The 22,554-nt window shown below is 30.8% G+C and overlaps 2 protein-coding genes across 2 annotated transcripts; one reads left to right on the forward strand and one right to left on the reverse strand.

The window, feature by feature from the left end:
* Positions 1-1,456: 1,456 nt before the first annotated feature.
* LOTGIDRAFT_179045 (hypothetical protein) lies at positions 1,457-16,611 on the reverse strand (the record flags this gene model as incomplete). The annotated part of the gene is made up of 23 exons (XM_009062209.1): positions 1,457-1,724; positions 1,869-2,011; positions 2,313-2,430; positions 2,744-2,908; positions 3,038-3,116; positions 3,330-3,439; positions 3,832-3,950; positions 4,222-4,393; positions 4,713-4,856; positions 5,132-5,256; positions 6,642-6,800; positions 6,848-6,851; positions 7,410-7,551; positions 7,705-7,837; positions 7,958-7,962; positions 8,140-8,317; positions 8,641-8,642; positions 8,804-8,876; positions 9,746-9,922; positions 10,182-10,411; positions 11,635-11,776; positions 12,865-12,960; positions 16,474-16,611. The coding sequence occupies 23 exons, from the start codon at positions 16,609-16,611 to the stop codon at positions 1,457-1,459; spliced, it is 2,922 nt and encodes a 973-aa protein (XP_009060457.1).
* A 3,187-nt stretch (positions 16,612-19,798) lies between these two features.
* Positions 19,799-20,731, forward strand: LOTGIDRAFT_165197 (hypothetical protein; the record flags this gene model as incomplete). Its single annotated transcript, XM_009062210.1, has 1 exon — positions 19,799-20,731. One exon carries the CDS (start codon positions 19,799-19,801, stop codon positions 20,729-20,731), a length of 933 nt encoding a protein of 310 aa, XP_009060458.1.
* Between the last annotated feature and the right edge of the window lie 1,823 nt (positions 20,732-22,554).

Genomic DNA, 22,554 nt, shown 5'->3' on the forward strand with positions numbered 1-22,554 from the left:
TAAATAACAATTTCTATAATTAAAACTATTATAATCAACAATGTCTATACAAACTTTAAATATTTAACAAATAAATCAGAGTTGTATGAACCTGAACAGAACACAATCTGATTTATATTTATTATTACTATTTATATGCATACAGAATGAATAGAAGCATCTTATACATATAGTAAATAAAACTAATAAAATCTTGCTCATTTAATCTTTGTAAATTCTTGTTCATATGTTCAAACTGACTGTAACACAGCATATTGGACAATACATACATATTTGGAAGCTATAATAGGAATGTACAATTATAATTGGAGAGAATAATAAGATGGAAATATCACAGTTGATTATATCCTAAACAATAACAAGTAAATGTATATATAAAATATAATACTTCATACTAAAAATACAATCAAAATCATTGCTTTATCAATAGAAATTGCCACCAAAATGTTTCTCAAGGAGAAAGAAAATGTCAAACGGTATTTTAAATCATCGACAAATCTCAAATTACTTGTAATTGCATAGTAGGACAATAAATTATCAGATTACAACAGCTGCCCTGTGTTCAATAATGTGTTTCATAGCAATTTCTAGTTTTCTACTAAATAAGTCAAGTTATGTCATATCAATGGTTTTTTTCAAATGGACAATTGAACGCCAGGTAAATATTCTAGATAATGCAGTTTTATCGCCTTTTCCTTTTAGAATTTTAAAAACAAGCTCAAACTGTCTTTCACTTGGCATTAAAAGTATTAGTTTTCTTGTTCTCTCAGCCTATCATCATCCTCCAATTGAGTTGTGTTTCAGCACTTTCTTGTCAAATCTCATCAAACCTTAAAATCTTACGAAAGAAAGCACAAGCAGTATATATTTATTGCTTTATTTGAAATGAACAAAGATGTGAATTTAGTTGGCATTTTATTGCAGTTTATTTAATACTTATTAAAACTAATTATAGTTCAGCAAAAATATTTGTAAGCAACATGGTCTCATTCAAAATACATGTACAGTCCACTTTATTTCTAAGTAGAATAAATAGTAATAGACAATATAAATATCAAACTTATATTGTGTTGATTAGTATTCAACGTAGTCACAGAAAACATGGAATTTTCCAAAAAGGGTAGTAAGGTACTAGTTAAAACCAAAATAGTGACATGACTGATGACTGGAAATTGCAAGTGAACCAAGCAACATGATAATTTTTCATGATGTGAGATGCTTTATGAATTAAAACCTTGTAAGTTGGTGTAAACAACATAAAAACCATAATCATGACATCTGGTCATGTAAAAATAGAAACGATTGATTAACATTCAATTCAACTTCTTGTAAAATGAGCCAACATTAGATAATGTTGTATTACTGTAAGTAATATCTAACAAACAAACAAATACATCAATGTAAGCTCTGTAAGTTTTAAAAAATAATGATGGTCAGACAGCTAACTTAGAGATTGTTATGTGTTATCTTTAGCCTTAATATGAATAAAGAAATTTAAAGTTGTTGTCCAACTGTTTTTAATAGCATCTTGAAACTTGAGACGGAAATGATTTAAAGCCTCTTCCTCTGACAAATCTGGTTTCAGAGTTTCACGCAAATATTCCACATCTCTTGTACAAGTTAACTGTGGTAAACCAGAGGATAACATCATCATAAACAATGAAAAAAACAAATGTCCTTTTCTTCTTAGTATCAGATAAGCACTCTCGCAGTATTCTTTAAATCTGTAAATAATACTAGCTTGTTAGTAATGAGAAATTACCTCCATTTCACAAAACCCACTTCTTCACACAATCATCATTAAAATAGGAATCCCACCACCCTTTTCTAATTGGTTGAAATCTTAAAATTTATACCCAATCACTTACCTTTTAAAATTCTCTAACTTAGTATCTCCATTGGTAATAACATAAACAAAATGTGTTGTCAAAACAAATGGCACTCGATCTCTTCTTACACCAAATTTACTCTTAAAATTTCCCAGAAAATGTCCAAAATCTATATGAAATAGCTGAAATATGCAATACTAAAATAAGAACAAAGCGTGAATTAGGGCATTGAGATTGAAAAGTTTCTGCTTATTTTAATTACTTTAAGAAATAGGTTTGGATTTAAAACTTTGTTTTTTTACCTAAAGGTGCGGACACACGAGCAGTCTTGGTCGGAAACTTTTGTCACTGATTAGAGTTTTGTTTTGAGTTTCAACGACTAGCACGGGCACACGAGGAGACAAAAATCTCAGGTCGGTCGTTTTTCACATGCGGAGCATATTTTCCTTATGAGAAGATCATATATAATATAGTCATATATACCTGCCCTGACTCTTTTAACATAATATTATCATTATGTCTATCTCCAATACCCAGTACATAGGTAGCTACACAATATCCAGCACATGATAGGATAAATTCTTCAACAGCACCTTCTAAACTGTAATATAATACATACATAAAACAATTAGGCTTATATTATTATAATGTATAATCATCTAATTCATAATCAAATAGAACTGGAATTTAATTGTCTTTGTCACTTTTCAAAATGGAAATCGTCATCTTGTTTTGATCCAAAATGAAATGACATCAGTTCAATTGATTGGACAGTTTCTTTTCTGTATGTAGTTTAGTAGATATTTAGGGCTTCATTAGAGAACCAGCCTAAAGAGCCATTTGAACAAAGCCTTGTTTTATATGTGCAATTCAAATAATATTAATATATATAAGAAAAATAGAGCCCAAAATACCTTTCCTTTGTAGGATGAAAACACTTTAACCATTCAAACAGAGCTTTTCTATTGAAGGCATTTTTGTTGTACCATTTCTGTATATTAGCTACTGTTTTGGACATAGTGACTACTTCGATCATACCTTGTTCATGACCTGTTGCTAAGCAACCATAAGGATTCATTCTGGAATATTTAAATCAAAAGTTAAAATCAAAGCATTTCTAAGGTAAAGTTAAGGTTATCTCACAGTGTGATAATAGGAATTAGTAGTAGTTTTAAGTTTAGAGCATATATTAATCTTTAAATTGTTACCTAAGATCCAAACCCTCAAACTGCCATATATTATCCATTATTTGAAACATTTGTAGTGTTAACATATCCTGACGTAGATCTAATCAATAAATAAATATAAAGATTATTAAATTTGAGCAATATATTCAAGTCACAAATCTATTAACATTGTATTATGATAAAATCTTTGCATATAGATCAGACAACGTATGCCGTTTAGAAACAGAATATACATAAGGATTTGTCTAATTTTGTACCCCATGGTTTAAGTACAAATTTACAACAATAGTGTTGAATAATATATTGTACATACCATCTCCATTTTTAAATATCAAATTAATGTCACTACCATAAATATCATCATTAGACCATACAATATGTAATGGTCTTTTCTTAGAATTAAATATATTACATTTTTCCGTCCTGTAATATATATCATTACTTATAATGTCATATTAAATATCATTAGTCTAAGCATTTTCTTAATAGATTTGAGATTTGAGGAAACATCCTTAAGGTGAATGTTTAAAGACATGGGCACCAGGAATTGTTAAAAATACAAACTAAGTGCAAACAATGGAAAGTCTTATTTATATGGTCTTCTGTGGTAGGAAAGGTAAAGGATTTTACACAGTGTCTGTAAAGTCAGTTATTTTTTTAAATTTTCACCTAGTTTGATACAGACCAATGAGCAAGATATAAATGTATGAAGATTGATATTTACTTAACAGCAAATAATAAACTTGTTTATCCTAAGAATTTTGAGGGAATCCAGCACTTGTATTAAAACATGAATACTATTATTATGTACTTACAATAGTTCTTTCAGTTTATAGATAGAAGATAGTGGACTACACAAATTAGACAAACATTCTTTGAATGATTTCTGATCTAATATTTTCTTCATATGATCTTTAGCTTTCTTATTTTGTTTCTGAAAATTTTTTACAGTTGAGATAGAATATGTTCACAATAAAAACTCTTGGTAATACTAATATTCATAATTACTATTATATTTCCAAGTTTATACTTAACAAAAATCAAACATGTAAATATCAAATCATTTAAAAGTATTGTCTCAAAACCTGCAAAATACTTGCATCATATAATAAAGAATCTAATCAAATTTCACTTCCTCACCAACAATAATGATTTACATTTCATTGCATTATGCGGAGACTGTTATTTAAAAAAATCATACTTACTGCATCTTGTAGATTAAAACTGCTACTCTTCACTATTTCATTGACACCTTTCAATTTTCCTAGAGCTTCAGACTGTTTCAATAATACTAATAAATGATCTTTACTAGATCGTAAATATACTTCAATAATCAATCGAAATCGCACCATTACTCTTGGATCATGCATCTCAGATCTAAAGAAAATACAACGTTCTTAATACACATGTATTTTAATAGAAGATAGTAAAGCTTTTAACTTTTGAAAATGCTTTTTTCATAAAAATTCCAAATTCCTTTATTTAATTTTCGATTAAAATATAAAGATTTTTTAATTTCTAACATTAAGTGTATAGATTATGAACAATAGAGGTCTGAATACAATGAAGCCTGTTAGGTCTAAATGAGTGAATTTGCCTGAACTACCTTCATACATAGAATCCTTTCGTAAACAATCAGGGCAGTGGAAGTAAAGGTTTGTACTCACAAAAGTAAATATTAAAAATAAAATCTTACTTTAAATGCCAGAAGAGTTGTTGACCTATATGTTGATTTTGAACAGCCCTTGATAATAGAAATTTGACTAATGGACAATTGAGGTAGATTTCATATTTAACTGCTTGTACCAGTTGTAACAGATACTGAGACATTTCATCATCACTACAAATAGAGATTTTATATATTACTACATTGACTACAATACCAACCTCGTATTCAATAATCAGAGCATTATAATCTATTTAGAATCTTCATAAAACATTAACCATCCACAATCTTGCCATTCAAAATCAAGTTATTTGTTTCTGGAAATATAAATAAGTTTCATGCCATGCCTGACACAAATAATTCAATTACAGTTGTTAGGTCTTTAAAAAAACATAAATAAATTTTAAAGCATGAACAGTCATATACTATAAGATATAATACTCACTAACCATAATTTTTCATCCAGACTTTTAATAGCAAACTCTCTGACATTTTTATCAGGAAAATTGAAGTCTAACAATTCTAGAGCATAATCTACAGGTAAACATTGCCATGCTTGTAATAATGCTGTCATCTGTATCAATATAAAAGATAGCTTGCCAGGCAAGGTAATATACGCCCACTGATAGCTTTGTTTGAAATTGAATATTTGTTAGAAAATAGCAAACATAGACACCAGGAAATATTCAACTTATACCCAAATCCATCACAAACTGTGCCATCACAAGTTAAATATCAAACACATTTGTAAGAATAACGGCAATAACTTGTATTTTATATTTCAAAACGTTTAGTTTTGATTGTGATCAATTTCATCAAGTTGTCAAATTTGTTTTAGACTTCTGCTTTGTAGAATAAAAATTTGTCGATTTCCATGATTTTTCTATAGGGTTTATCCTTGTGTGAATACGAACACTCAAACCAAGTTTCGTCAAAATCTGTCAAGAATTGTGCCTTCTAGAGTGTTTACGAGCTAAAAAATGAACGCGTTTTCAGGAACAAGGGCAATAATTCATACTTAATATTTTTCGATTTCGCTGATTTTCAATAGGGTCTATCCTTGGGTGATAACGAACACTCATACCAAGTTTCGTCAAAATCTATCAAGAATTGTGCCTTCTAGAGTGTTTACGAGCTAAAAATTGAACGCGTTTGCAAGAACAAGGTCAATAATTCATACTAAATATTTTTCGATTTCGCTGATTTTCAATAGGGTTTATCCTTGGGTGATTACAAACACTCATACCAAGTTTCGTCAAAATCTGTCAAGAATTGTGCCTTGTAGAGTGTTTACGAGCTAAAATTAACAAGGGCAATAATTCATGCTAAATATTTTTCGATTTCGCTGATTTTCAATAGGGTTTATCCTTGGGTGATTGTGAACACACATACTAAGTTTCGTTAAAATCCGTCAAGAATTGTGCCCTGTAGAGTGTTTACGAGCAATTGTGGACGGACGGATGGACCGACGGACATGGGTGACGAAAATATACGCCCCCCATTTCATGTGGGCGTATAAAAATCACTATAATATATCACATATGGGACTATCCAGGGATAAACACATAACAATTAATAAATGAAATGAAATAGTTTTTCTGTCCCACTTTTCTACTTCTGATGAGGCTTATGAACCTTTGCCAGAAGGAAAATCAGACTGAAATATACACAGGTATGATATCTCATTAGGCTGCAAGCAACTATCATCACCTGCATTAGCATGATGAGCTATCCAGAGCCTATTATTGTTTTTGATGAATGAATTTTAATTCAAATCATACATGCCCAACCTACAATATTTCACCCCAAAATGCTGTTATTTTATGAATCAACTTAATGAACATGTGTTACATCTTAGTTAAAAATAGGAAAGGAGTGATATGAAATACTGTTTTAAAGTCTGGATTGGGTGTCTTTTGAGTGTTTTTTATTTTTATCCCTAAAGAAAACAACTGTTACCTTGGCAACATCTATGTGGTTACACCATTTAATAGAAGATAATAACTTGGATAAGGCATGAGGATATTTTTCTAAGCATTCATAGCGCAATAACCATAATAATTCTTTCTCTTGTTCAAATAATGGTGACAGTGGATCTTTATTTATTATCATCTGTAACTGGTCAATATGGCACCGACTAACTCTCATACCCTAAAAATATTAACCTCACTTTGAAAATACTTATTTATCAACATGGACAAGAATATATGAAACAAATTCCCAAACATCTGTCTCACTGGATATATTTCATATCCACTTATGTAGTATACAAAAATACTTCTATAATCAACCTTAGATGTAACTTATGTAAAAAAAATATAGTGATAAAGTTAATATGAAAGAATACTAACAAAAGCACCAGGTGTACCATATGCTTCAACATTTTCAGCTGCACATTCTAATACCTACAAATAGAAATGAAATGAAATGAATGGAGTTTCATGCCCTACTCTTCTGCACCATGTGGGCTAATGAAGAAGGGTATTGCCATGCAGAGTGCAATGAGGGAAATTTTGCCAGGACAGTGGCATTAGCCTGCTATTTTTCGATTTCTAACTGTCGAGGGATCTTTAACGTGCACAGCCTGTAGCACACGGGGCCTCGGTTTATTGTCCCATCCGAACAACTAGACGCTTTTCCATGCCTACAAATAGAGTGTTTATCAGCCAAACACACAACATTAGTATATTTTAACTGCATGACAAATATAGGGAGCAAATCCATAACTAGTGGCTGTGTGTTTTTTTCCAAAAAAATGATATTACCTTGTCATATGATGGGTAAATAATATTAGGTCTAATATTGTAGTCAGGAAAGAGCACTGATAAACTTGGGGAATCATGACCATATGGGTTTGGTGCAATTGTTCCTAGAAATAAACAAACAGTACACATTTAGAAAAAAACACCAAACATGTTGTTGTGCTGCTGTGAATAATACAGCCTTCAAATTCTATTTGAAATGAAAAATAATTTTTTTGTTTATTTAGCTATGGTTTAAGTTTAAACATTCTTTATCTAACCTAAAACATGGCATATTTCATCAAATCCTAAATTGTCTTCAACTGTCCACATGTCCATAGTTCTCTCCCCACGAATCAATCTTGATCTAAAATCATATACCGGTATATTAACCCAGGCTGCTGGAAGCATTTCCTGAAAAATATTATCCAAATATTACTTTTTGATATCTTCTTGACAACATCAAGGCAAAATTCTCTTTGTTTTCACTGAATTAAAGGTGGAATAAATGAAGTACAGTAACTTAGAATATACAATATCTAGAATAGTTTCACATTATCTACATAAAATTAGACAGCTATCTATTCATTCTTTAGATTTTCTAAATTTCTATATTTTTAACTTTTGATTATGTCAAAGATTCATTCAAGTATATATTGAGTGTTCATTATGAGGAGTTACTACAACTGGAGATCTTACCCGGGTCTTGTTCTTACTACCAAGAGAATACAGAGCAAAACATATACGAGATGCACTTGGTAAATCTGATACATTAATATCAAATTTTAAATCTATGGTTACATTGCAACTACCATTATTAATCTGTACTTCTCCTGTATTACAAACTTCACATAGAGATTCTGAACCATGATACAATCCCACAAATAACTTCACCTAAAATCAATACATAAGTTTTTAACTATGAGAAAACACAGCAAATTCATCCAGATTATTGACAGAAACATAATTAAAACACAGTTTTGGATTATTTATAAAAAAAAATACGACCATAAACATAAATGATAAATGAAGAATAAGGTAAGTCAATAATGTATAATATATACATGTACCTTGATATCAGGTAATTGTATATTATTTATACCAGTAACTGTGATATAATACTTGTGATGTACTTTCCACACACTAACATGATCATGTTTATCATGATGTCTAGCTATAACTGTACTCTGTCTTCTTGGAGGTATCACTGGCGGAACTTCTACAAAGTCACAATGTAAAGTACTTAAGGCTTAGAAAAAATCTCAGTTAATTTTAGATCAAGATTATGATTGCACTCATATTCTGTAGTTTAAGTTTCATTTTAATTATTCATGGTCAATTTGGTCAAATAACATAAACTTAATGAGTTTTACTACAAACCTCCAACTATATCATCTCTTTTTAATAACCAGAACTGTGGTGCTTTATTTTTAATCAAACAAGAATACACATACTGAAAAAAAACATAACAGATTCTTTTCTAAAAAATATATGTTCTGACAAAAAAATATTGATAGTTCATCAAATGTTTAATCTATCTGGACAATTTGTCTCACTGACTCACAGGCATTAACAAAGTCATGTTCTATCACTGCATGCATGCATAATAATAAAATACCATGTTTTGTTCGAATCCAGGACCTTTATAAGTGTTTACGAGCTAAAAATTAAATGCCTTTTCTAGTTTGAGGTCAATAACTGATATTAAATAGTTCTAAGATTTTTTTATTCAATTCATGGGTGATAATGAATAATTTAACCAAGTTTCGTCAAAATCAGTCAAGAATTGTGCCTTCTAATGTGTTTACAAGCTAAAAATTGAACGCGTTTCCAAGAACAAGGGCAATAACTCTTTTTTTAATTTAATTTCTTTAATAGAGTTCATCCTTGCATGACTACAAACACTTACACCTAATTTCTTCAAAATTCGTAAAGAATTGTGCCTTCTAAAATGTTTATGAGCAGAAAATTGAACTTTTTTTCCAAAACCAAGGGCAATAACTTATACTAAATATTTCTTGATTTTTCTGATTTTCAATAGGGTTCATCTTTGGATGATTGCAAACACTCACACCAAGTTTCATCTAAATCCGTTAAAAAAGAGTGTTTACAAGCATTTCAAGAACAAGAAAAATAACTGATACATAATATTTTTCATTTGTCTCTTATTTTCAACAGGGTTCATCCTTGGGTGATAACAAACACTGAAAAGAATTGTACCTTCTAGAGTGTTTACAAGCAACTGTCAACTGACGGACGGACATGGGCGAAGCCAATACACACCACCATAATAATTTGTGTTAACATGACATATATTTTTACCTTAAATTGCTGAAGAGGATAATCACCATAAATGTAATCTTCATATCCATATGGTTTTAATACATAATGATCTGGATCTTCAGGATTTCTACCAGACGTGTTGGCCCATTTTCTTAAAGCTACTGTAATCAAATCAACTGGATGTCCCATTGCTGGTTGTTTAACTGTGTATGTTGCCTACAAAAGAAAATTTATCACTGCATCCCACCAGTACTGTTTCTTTTCTTAACAAATCGAGTAATAAATCTGTACCTGTAGATCAAATAGCTTTTTCTTTTATCATTGATTAAACTAGGAAAATAATTTTTTAGCTGTTTATTCAAATCAATCCCTTATAATACTCTACTGCTTTTGTCTTGATCAAGAGATGGTTTTATAAAAGTGGCCTCATCTGAGAATAATAGAAAAACTAAACGTAAAGTCTGATTTTACATACCTGAGTCATTTCATTTCTTATTTCAACAACTATACAATCATTAGACAAGTGACCTTGTAATCTGGGCGGTAGTTCCCATGATGGTCTGAGTCTTTGTGGATGTTTAATCCTTAAATTCTCCACCCAACCTCTTGATTTCCTATTTTGAAGTATCCTATCACAGTGTTGCTGCATTTTTGTACTGAATTCTGTAACTTCTGCTGTTGACCATGCTTCTAATTTCTGTGGTCCTATAAATTTTCACGTCAACAATATTATTGGATATCATTGTTAATAATGAGGTGAACTGGGTTTAGAAAACCTCTTACAATCGCTTTAAACTTTTGTTTTCTATTGAGTCAAATAGATCTTTCACTTGTCACTTTGTCAGATACACTGCATAATTACAGCTTTTATAGTTTTTGTCTTGTTGCCATCCTACTGTTATTAACTAAAGATAGCTTGACAGGCAAGGTAATATACGCCCACTGGCAGCTTTGATTTTGAACATAAATATTTAGCAATACAGTAACAATCATCAGTATGAAATATTCAACCTTCAGTCATACACTTCTTTTGAACTCTTCAGGGCGATACTGAATAATATAGAGTATGAGTTATTGCGCAAGTTCTTGAAAACGTGTTCAATCTTTAGCTCGTGAAAACTCTAGAAGACAAATATTCAATCTTCAGCGCAATAATGAATAATAAAACCAAGTGTTCAAAATTCAGCAAGAATCATGCCTTCTAGAGTTTTTATGAGCTACAAATTGAATGATTTTTCAAGATCAAGGGCAATATTTTTAGATTCTTCTGATTTTCAATAGGGTTCATCCTTGGGTGACTGATAACCAACACTCAAGCCACATTTCGTTAAAATCCGTCAAGAATTGTCCCTTCTAGAGTGTTTACAAGGTAAAATTTGAACGCGTTTTCAAGAACAAGGACAATAACTAATACTAAATATTTTTCAATTTTTCTGATTTTCGATAGGGTTTATCTTTGGGTGATTAGAAACACTCACACCAAGTTTCGTCAAAATCCATAAAGAATTGTGCCTTCTAGAGTGTTTACAAGCTAAAATTGAACGTGTTTTCAAGAACAAGGGCAATAACTCATACTAAATATTTTTCAATTTTTCTGATTTTCGATTTGGTTTATCCTTGGCCGATAAAGAACACTCATACCAAGTTTCATCAAAATCCGTCATGAATTGCACCTTCTAGAATGTTTACGAGTGTTTCAAGAACAAGGGCAATAACTCATAGTAATTATTTTTCGATTCGTCTGATTTTCAATAGGGTTCATCCTTGGGTGATTACAAACAACCATACCAAGTTTCGTCGAAATCAGTCAAGAATTGTGCCTTGTAGAGCAATTGTGGACAGGTGGACGGACGGATGGACCGACGGATATGGGTGACGGCAATATACGCCCCCATTTCATGTGGGCGTATAAAAAGCTAGGAACAAACCTTTTCCAACTAAACTGTTGATATTACGAAGTAAAGTTTTATTATTCTCATCCCCTTGTTTTTCTACTAGTTTTAAGAAAGGAATGGTTGAATAAAATGGTCTTATATCATTTAAACATTGACTTTCATCTATCAGTTCCTCCTAAAAATATATTTGTTGAAAAGAAACTTATTTACTTAATAACTCAATAACTCAAAAAACGTTCATCGAAAAATAGTCAAATTGGAATTTGACCAAGATGTCATGAATATAAATCATCACACCATTCCATTTGGATGAAAACTGTAGTCTCTATTGTGTCCACAAACAAATTTTGACAGGTTTTTCCTATGTCAAGGGTAATAACTCAAAAACCCTTTATCGAAAATCAAGTTAGATCCTGTCCGAGATCTTATCAATTCCAATGATCATACCAAGTTTGATCTAAATCGGTTGAAAACTGTAGCTTCTATAGTGCTCACGAACACATTTTGACACATTTTTACAAAGTCAAGGGCAATAACTAAAAAACTGTTAATCGAAAATGTGTCAAGTTAAAACTTGCCCGAGATCTTATTAATTCCAATCATCAAAACAAGTTTGATCAAAATTGGTTGAAAACTGTAACTTCTATAGTGCTCACAAACACATTTTGATGCGTTTTTACCAAGTGAAGGGCAATAACTCAAAAAACGTTCATCGAAAATTGCGTCAAGTTTGAACTTGTCCGAGATCTTATCAATTCAAATGATCACACCAAGTTTCATCAGAATCGGTTGAAAACTGTAGCTTCCAATGTGCTCACAAACAAATTTTGACGCGTTTTTCATAAGTCAAGGGCAATAACTCAAAAACCGTTCATCGAAAATGTGTCACGTTAAAGTATGTCCGAGATCTTATCAATTCCAATGATCACACCATGTTTCATCAGAATCGATAAAAACTGTAGCTGCAATACTGCTCACGAACTATTTTTAACAAATTTCGACAAGTTTTAACAAAGTCAAGGGAAATATCTCAAAAACCGTTCATCGAAAATACGTAAATTTCGAACTTGACCGAGATCTTATCAATCTAAAGTATCACACCAAGTTTATTCAAATCAGATGAAAACTGTAGTCTCTATAGTGATCACAAGAAATGTTGACAAAACAATGACAATAATGGAAAATAGGACAGATTAGAAGTACATGTGTCTGCTCATTTCTTCACTTGAAAATAAAACATTTATCTATCTTATTCTCACATACCTTGACTCCAAGTTGATTAACACAAACAAAGCAATAACAACAAGTAGAATTTAATAAGCTGTACAAGGGTAATTTGGACGCTTTCAGCCATAATTCCTAAAATACAAAAAGATCAATACAATTTTTCAGAATAAACCTACTTGGTTCATTATTAACAGTCATCATTAAGGAACTAACTATAAAGAACACTTCAAAATTTTCCAGAAATCGGGCATATCGTGCATAACTTAGAGAAATATCCAAGACCTCATCAATTACCAAGTAGGCCTCAACTCTTATTTTTATAATGCTAACCATCTTATCTGTATGAGTTTTGACACATCAGTTAAGAATAACTCTTATATCTTAAAATTATATACAAACCAGCATAACTAACTCTACATTCTCTTGAAATACCCTACTGACTATGTCACATTTTCAAGTTTAAATAATTACAGCTTTAGTTCAGAAACTTTTATTTTAATTGAAATTTCATTTCATTCAACTCTAGATTCTCTTGAAATACCCAATTTATTATATCACATTTAATAATACCAATAGCTTTTAAATATGTTTAAAGTTTCTGCTCTGTATCTTTCATTTTAAATACAAAGCCACTTTTAAAGATGGGTTTCTTTATTTTTTAGTGTCAAATTAAGATAACTATATGATTAATTGGTGTTTCTAATGAATTATCATGTATTCTTAATCATATCATTATGTTCTTATTGCATATAATTAAGAGTTTTAACCAATCGTAAATGTACATACGTGTATGTACAGTCTGGATAAACAAAAAGATAGCTTGCCAGGCAAGTTAATATTCACCCACTGGCAGCTTTGATTTTGAACATAAATATTTAGCAGTACAGTAACAATCACCAGTATGAAATATTCAACCTTCAGTCATACACTTCTTTTGAAGTCTTTAGGGTGATACTGAATTATATTGAGTATGAGTTATTGCACTAGTTCTTGAAAACATGTTCAATTTTTAGCTTGTGAAATATTCAATCTTCAGCACGGTAATGAATAATAAAACCAAGTTTTGTCAAAATCCAGCAAGAATCATGCCTTCTTTTAGTTTTTAAATGAGCTACAAATTGAAAGAGTTTTCAAGATCAAGGGCAATTACACATACTAAATATTTTTTTCAATTTTTCTGATTTTCAATAGGCTTTATCCTTGGGTGATAACAAACACTCAAGCCAAATTTCGTTAAAATCTGTCAAGAATTGTCCCTTCTAGAGTGTTTACAAGCTAAAAATTGAACGTGTTTTCAAGAATAAGGGCAATAACTCATACGGTACTCAGTATTTTTAGATTCATCTGATTTTCAATAGGGTTTATCCATGGGTGATAACCAACACTCATGCCCAGTTACATCAATATCCCTCAAGAATTGTGCCTTCTGGAGTGTTTACGAACTAAAAATTGAACGTGTCTCAAGAACAAGGGCAATAACTAATACTAAATATTTTTCGATTCTTCTGATTTTCAATAGGGTTCATCCTTGGGTGATTACGAACACTCACATCAAGTTTCGTCAAAATCAGTCAAGAATTGTGTCTTGTAGAGTGTTTACGAGCAATCGGACGGACGGACGGACGGACGTGGGTGACGGCAATTTATGCCCCCTATTTCATGTGTAATAAATAATAAAACTTGACATCAAATACCATCCTTAACCATCAGTTAAGATTAAAATTACAATATAACCTCATAAGGTCATATCTCATATACCTTATGAGGTCATATTGTAATTTTAATCTTAACTGCCTTCCACCATTTGTAGTTTGTTTCTTCCCCTGATGAAGTCAAAACTTTTTTGACGAAACGTTGGGTATTAAAGGATGGTATTTGATGTCAAGTTTTATTATTTATTACACCAAGTTCAGTATACATCAAAGGAATCGCTGTACTACTAGTGGTATTGGTGATCCCATCAAAAAGTCTTCTGTGATTGGTTATTGCTGCCTGTTTTTACTTTTTGGAATCACCCTATTTCATGTGGGCGTATAAAAATAAGGGAAGCCATCTTTAAGCTTATATAATATATATGATGTCACATCATTTACAATCAACACAATTCTTCAATACAGCACAAGTGCTAATCAGTAACGTTGCCTATATGAGTACAGGCCAATCTCTTTTGTATGAAGTTGAGAGGTTTAAAATATGAATTCATTTCAAGGAATAGTTTAAGTTACCAGTAACTCATATTCCTTAATCAGCATTACAATTATTCATATCTAACTGTTGCTTGAACAATCCCATATTCTCGTCATTAGAGACTGATAACCTCCCTTGGCAAACCATATGTCGCTATTAAGTCTATCTAATTAGAATCATTTGGTGTAAAAGGATGGTGATTGCAAATGGCAGCCTCCATTGAATTATCCAGAAATGTTACAGTTTCGCACCAACCACATTTTTGATAATCCATTGTTGTGAAACTTTACATACAGTTCAAAACAAGTATAAGCTTACTTAATATTCACAAAAAATTTCAAGATTCTAATACTTCCGTCTATCATAAGCTATTTTCAAAGTTTTTAGGTGAGATTTTTCTGGTAATGGCGAAATTGAAGGGGACATAATGCATTTGAGTAGACGTACACACTTTGCCGAATCATTGATTCACATGCCATATCAAATATGAATATTCTGTTGTAAAGATTATAGAAGATATTCTTTTCATTCGTCTTCTGAAAACTATATAATAGCTGTTTGAAAATTGACGCCATATGACAAAAAACTCAACCGTGAACTTCGAGACTCAATTATTAGAAAGCAAATTTGTTACTAAAATTTTGTGTCTGGTTATTCGAACATTTTCCCGCAATAATTTGTTTGAAGGAATCTAATTGGTAGAGAAGTAAACTCTCTACCAATCAAAATTAATGACGAGAATATGGGCTTGTGAGATCAACAGCTACATGATTATTATCATGTAACTTGGTTAAGGAACATGCCAGTAACTAGAAGATTACACATGACTCTGATACAGCTTTGCACAATATAATGTCAATAAATGATATTGATATCTTGCATCAGGAAAGAGATCATTTATCAAATTATCTAACCTACTGAAGATGCGCTATTTTTGTGGGTTGATTTTAGTCTTGAATATAAGCAGTATATCGCCTTCAAACAAGGAAGCTTATATGTCTTTTCTATATGTCACAGAGTATCTTAAATTGATAAATCGTAAATTTAACATTCAATCGCAGATAATACTGGACACATATGGAATTGAAGGCTCAAATTTCTACTGTGAACACTATATATTACTGATTAGCTTAGCTACAAAATTTTCGTTCTTGAGTCTAAGGTAAATAAAAAATAACACATCGGTCCCTGTAAGAATCAAATGTCTATACAGGTATTCATGTCTTTTTTTTTTTATTATTATTACATTTTAAACACATTATTATTTTTTTTTACTCTAATTTACATACTGTATTTTAATTGATTTATAAATGCTAACATTGGTTGTTTTATTGACATACATGTCAATCAAAGATCAAAAACATGATCAGATAATAAGGCAAACAAATGCAGAGTTTGTAGCAACAATAATAGTACCGTAACGAGTTTAAAAGTAGAAACATCTGAAAAATTTCTTACCTTTTTAATCTGTTCTAGTGGTTCATAGAAATTAACAGACAAAGGAACAATTATTCCAGTTGGTAATAAGAAATCTATCAGAATACATCCATCAGGATTTAGTAATGATTGCATATCTGGTGTAGCAAGAGGCGGCATTGTGGAATTCTTCTTCTACTAGCTAGAAAGAAATTAAAGATTTTGGAGGAAAGTGACAACCAAAATTAGCATAATACCAATTGTTTAAGACAAAAAATTCAGGGACCATATGACTAAGTTAAATCCAGTGAATGACAAGAATAATCAATTTTACTATAACTAAATCAAAATTTGTCAAGTAGATCTTGAAATACTGTCACATGTCATTTGGTGACTGTCACCAAATTGAAATTGACTGACTTCCCATGCCAAAGCCAAGCTAGGCTAATCTCAACAAACCACTTGACAAGACATAAACAACATTCCTATCAGGAATATCTTAATACACATTTTCTTACCTCGAGAATGTCCTACTCTGCCATTTACTGTGTCTGCCTATTACTGATAACATTTTTCATCCTCATTAAGATTTTAAACTTTATCTCATTTCAACAAACTTCCTTCTGACATATGAACCCAACAACACCTATGGAGTACGATTACCATCCATAATATAGTTCCTCTCTCATACGCAACTCATCTGATTTCTCATTACATTCATGAAATAATTGCACATGAAATCGTTATTCTAACTTTATCAAAATTAGAAAGACGGTTTTAAACAGGAAAACAGATCTGTTAGGTTCGAAATTACTACGCCAAGGCAAAGTAGGTCACTAAACTTGACCTACTAAATAGTAAACATTGGATACGGAAGTCATGAATAAGAGTGGTGTTATTTTTGTATGGTACTACCTTTTTGCAGTGTTTCCTTGTATTTTGATTTAATCAAGCTGTTATACTTCGTCCGTTTGGATTATGGATAAAACTGCAGGAAATTGAGAATTAGTATGTTAACTCCTAAAAATTTTGGCTGATACACTTTGTCCTCTGTTTGAAGACATAGTATTTGCCTATGTTTATGTTTTTCTGCTTTTATGTTTTTAAACACAAATACATTCTAAGTTTAACAGTACTATTTTCAGGCTGCTATTCCATTTCTGATAAAAATAATGGAGAAAAAAAAAAAACGTTTTACTTTGCTCAGACTAGCTGCAATAATTCCTTTGAATTAATGAAATCATGTGATGTAATCATTATTTTACAAAAATTGAAGATAACTTGCCAGACAAGTAACATACACCCACTACCAATTTCGAACTTGACTGAGATCTCATCAATATAAACATGTATACCAAGTTTTTACAAGATTGAATAAAAACTGTAGTCTCTATCATGCCTACAAGCCAAATTTGACGCCTTTTTGGTAAGTAAAGGACAATAACTCAGAAACTATTTATCTGATTTTTTCCAATTTAGAACTTAACTGAGATCTCATCAATATATGAATGCATACCAAGTTTCATCAAGATCAGATAAAAACTGTAGCCTCTATTGTGCATATAAGACATGTGGGCATATAAAAAGCCTACATGACATAAAGAAGAAGCCAATGCTTGAAATATTAACACTAGTATAGTATTAACATTGTATGATAAAGCCATTTAAAACTAGACTAGATTAGTAGAAGGTACAATGGAGAATTTTATAGTTTTAAAGAAGAGGTAGTGTAAAAAAAATTTCACCTGGGACATTCAAGCATGTTTTTATGCTCTTCTATTGTCAATGTTTTAAAAAGTTTACTAAAACAGTTACAAAATTTTCTAACTGAACTTCAATTCTGACCCTAAATAACCTGAGTTACCTATTAACACTACTAGGTGAGTTACTCTATACACCTGTTGGTAAAAGTTATCTTAACAAAATGTTTGACTGATTACAGGATTTTATCACTGGTTTTATAATGAAATAATGCCACCAGGCACCAGTAACTATAGTTGTAGCTGTAGCTTGAACACAGGAGTTTGACCATCTATTTATAATGGTAATTTTTGAGAAATATGAATGAATGGATTATTGTTAACCAAAGTTTAGCAATGCTGATGAAAAGGTTTTCAGTAAAATCATAATATCTTATAGTGATTTATGAATATTTATGATGTATTATCACTAATATGTTTTTAATTGTATGTTTGGACTTTGATATGATTAGGATATATTATCAATTTTATCATTTAAACTTATGTGGGCAATATTAATACTGTCTGTCAAAACCTTCATACTTGTGTAACAAGATTATGGTATGTAATGTTCTTGTTGTATTCTGGTCTTAGTTGATTGTGTTGTATAATAAACTGATGAATCTCATATTTCCGCTGGTTAGCCAAATAATAAGCAATACTTTGAAATGTGCAATGAGGGAATTGAGTCAATGCCTTAACAATTTTAACATGCACACCACATGAGCCACATTATCCCATTATTTCCTTCTCACAATATTTGTTTCACAATAGGTTTTAACTTTAAGGGTCAGGTTCACCATCTGTTTTAACAACTGTACCTTAGTCACAGACACATGATTTATTTAGTTAAACTAGTTCACAGGTCACCATCGAAATTGAGCTTTTAAATCCACTCGTGTTCAGAATAATCCGTGTTTGAAGGTTATTAAGACAACTATAGAAAAGACATGTATAGTAACAGAAAGTGAAATTTTGTAGTATTCTGAAGATTACCTGAAAATATCGAACTTAGCTGTCCCTTTTAAAATACAAGTCATTAACTTTTATTTGAGTTAATACTGCTTCCATATCTTGATAAGGAAGACCACAAACTTTCAGCTCTATTGTTGCATGTACTCAAACGAAAATGATTTGGTTGTAACTAATATTATACTGATAACTGTAATATTTACTTTCAAACCCACACAGGAAGTTGAATCACATTTCGACCAATTATGTTTTTTCTATGAATTAACAACTCCTATATAGGTCCATAATGTTTCTGACAAGCTTCACAGAATGTAACATTAAAGAATTGACAAAATAATAGTTATGATTACAAGCTGTTGTTTTTTTTTTTCAAACCCGGAAAAAAATAAAACAAATAACATGCAGTGTTTTAAAATAGGTTTGAAATGACATCAAAATATGCTTCTGTGAACTTTTTTTTGAACAATAATTAATTGTTTCAAAATTAATGCCTAATATTTACTATCTATCTGTTTTTCAGGATGACAGAAATATCAGGTCTGAATAAAGATATTCTATCAGAATAATTATTTATTGCTCATGGAAATTACATGGAATTCTGTTAGAAAACAATCTTAAATGTGCCAAAATTTAGTGTGATTAGAGTGTGAGCCAAAATGGATAAATGCGGATATCTGCGCTTAATACCAACTCGTATTATAACAGGTTTATTAGTAACATTACAAGGTGTAATTATTAACTATTATCTTATATATTATAATAACTGGTATTGGTATGCCTGGATCTCGGCTGATATTGCTCTTATCTTTGTATTTATAACAACTTTTGTTGTCTCATACAGACATCTCCAGTTTTTACAAACATCTTCATCTTCAACTACACCTGCTAGTCGAGTTGGCAGTCTTCCGCTATTGTATTTTACATGGCTAGTATATTCTTTATTGTTAGCAATTCGTGTGGGTTTAATATTCAAAAACTTTGCTTGGAAGTTGAAAGAGGAAAACTTCTTTGGGCCTAACACCCTTAAAGTAACCATATCACTTTCTGCTGTGGTATTTTTTTTGCTACTTCAATCTCATCATGATGCACCACTAAATAGCAGACGTGAACACCAGATAGAAAAACTGACTAAAACTGTTATCTTTGATATCTTAGATTCAGTGGACATATTAGATGCATTATTTAGCAAAAGCACTAAAGATGTTTTATTGCCTGGTTTAGAAGTTTGTATCATTATCATAGCATGCCTTAATCTCATCCTACCAACACTGCCTTTAATGACTTTAAGCAGAATTCATTTCGGTTACAAAATCACACCAAGAAATATAGAGACATTACATAGACTATTGCTGCTTTTTGTAGTAAATGCTCCCTTATTGTCCATCAGAATTATATTGTGGCATAAACTGGATCAAGATATATCCACGTTTATAGTCAAGAATATATTTGTCATCTGTGTCATGTTATATGAGTTTTATAAAGAAGACCAACATCGTCGGGAAGCTATCCAAAATGGAGGTAACAACTCAACTCATGTGGGAATGGAATATCCGCAAGAAGGAGAAGAAATGTCAAGTTTAAATAGATAGTACATAGCTCTGTCCCACTATCCTGTGTCTAACATAATGTTCAATTACACAATGAAGTATAACAGAAAAATTCAATCCTTGTGCTACTCAGAAAAATCATGAAAACAATTGTTCATGAAAATTCTATCTTTTTGACTATAATCTAATCATTTTATCAGCAATACATATCTACTGAATGTTTTTTTAATATGATTTTTCTGTCTCCAGTAAGATTTTTCATCTACCTTTAACTATGGCAACTTAAATTGAAAGTAAAATAAAGTTTAACATAAAAATGTATTTGTTTTTGTTCTCTCTGTTGTTGTTTCTTTTTGTTATATCTTTGAACTTTAAACTTGTCAGAGATCTCATTCCTTTCATTTATGCATCCAAAACTTGACCTTCCATCACAATAACAGGCCAATTTTAATTCATTTCTAACTTGTCCAAGATCTTATCAATCTCATTACAGATACTTAATTTCAGCTGAATCAGGTGAAAAATCTATCTTCTGATTTTGAACAATTTCCTCCAAGTGAGGACAGTAACTCAAAAAACGTATCATATTATATGAGATCTCATCAATCCAAGAAACGATGCCAAGTTTGATACAAATCTAGTTTGAACTAGCTTTTATTGTCCATTACGGACAGACAGTTAATACATGTCCACACATCTATTTCAACAAGAATATAATTCACAAATCAATATAACCAAATATCTTTGTATAAATATAAATTTTATTTGAAAATATTTAATATCACATTTGCATTGATGTAAAAAACATTTATCTTATCATTCATACCTATATAAGATAAAGCTTATGGTTTAATAAGGTGTATATATATATTAGAAAGTATACAGGGCCAGGTAATCAAGATAAAAAGTCACTCTTCAACTATGTTGTGCAGATGTAAGACTATATTTGAAATTAGAAATGAAATGGACAGAAGTTTTTAGTCCTAATTTTCTAAAGATAATAATAAACTGGGCTATTAGAGACTGAAACACATACTGAGTCATACCCTTTTTTTTATTTCAACTGATATAAATAACTTGTAATTCTTTCCCACTCAGTCATGTCAGCATTTCTACTTCAATACATTGAATACATAATAATTATGTTTCAGATAGTACAATAAACAGGAAGGAAATCCCATCACCTCATCTTTTATAACATAATCATTCAAATATTAACTTACATAATAAACTATAGAAACTCAACAATAAATATTCAAAAACAAACTGATACTAGGAAAATATGAGCATAATCTTTTAGCAGAATATAATTGCCACAATAAAGTGGAAAGCCTGCTTATAATATAAGGCCATACATTTTCTGTTCACTTATGTACTTATGCATTTACTCAGTATTATCAACTTATCTTATTGCTAAAATTCAGTAAAATCAGAAAACTGTTACTATCCAGATAAATCCCTCAATCTCACTAGTTTTAGACTTATAGAAAAATGGAATCACTAAAGTATACAATTTGATTTAATTGACAGATCATAGTTATATATTTTGAAGAATTCAATACAAAATCAACAATCAAGTAACCAAAAGAATAGTTCTAAAATTGAAGAAAATGTCTGTTGTTGCAAAAGATAACCTTTGTGCACTTAAAAACATTGTGGACTTCAGGATTATTCTATATTTTTTATTGTAGATTATACATGTACTTTTGATAGATTAACTATGTGTTGTGGTATAAAAAAAACTTTGTGAATGGTTTGTGAGTAATCTATCTATTCTATTGCACATTATAATGTGGACGTATAAAAATTACTAACAATATTTTTTGGTAAATCTAAGTTAAATCTTTGGGATCCTCACATCCAAG

This window comes from Lottia gigantea (assembly GCF_000327385.1).
Source record: "Lottia gigantea unplaced genomic scaffold LOTGIsca_50, whole genome shotgun sequence".
In the NCBI taxonomy this organism is placed as follows: Eukaryota; Metazoa; Mollusca; class Gastropoda; family Lottiidae; genus Lottia; species Lottia gigantea.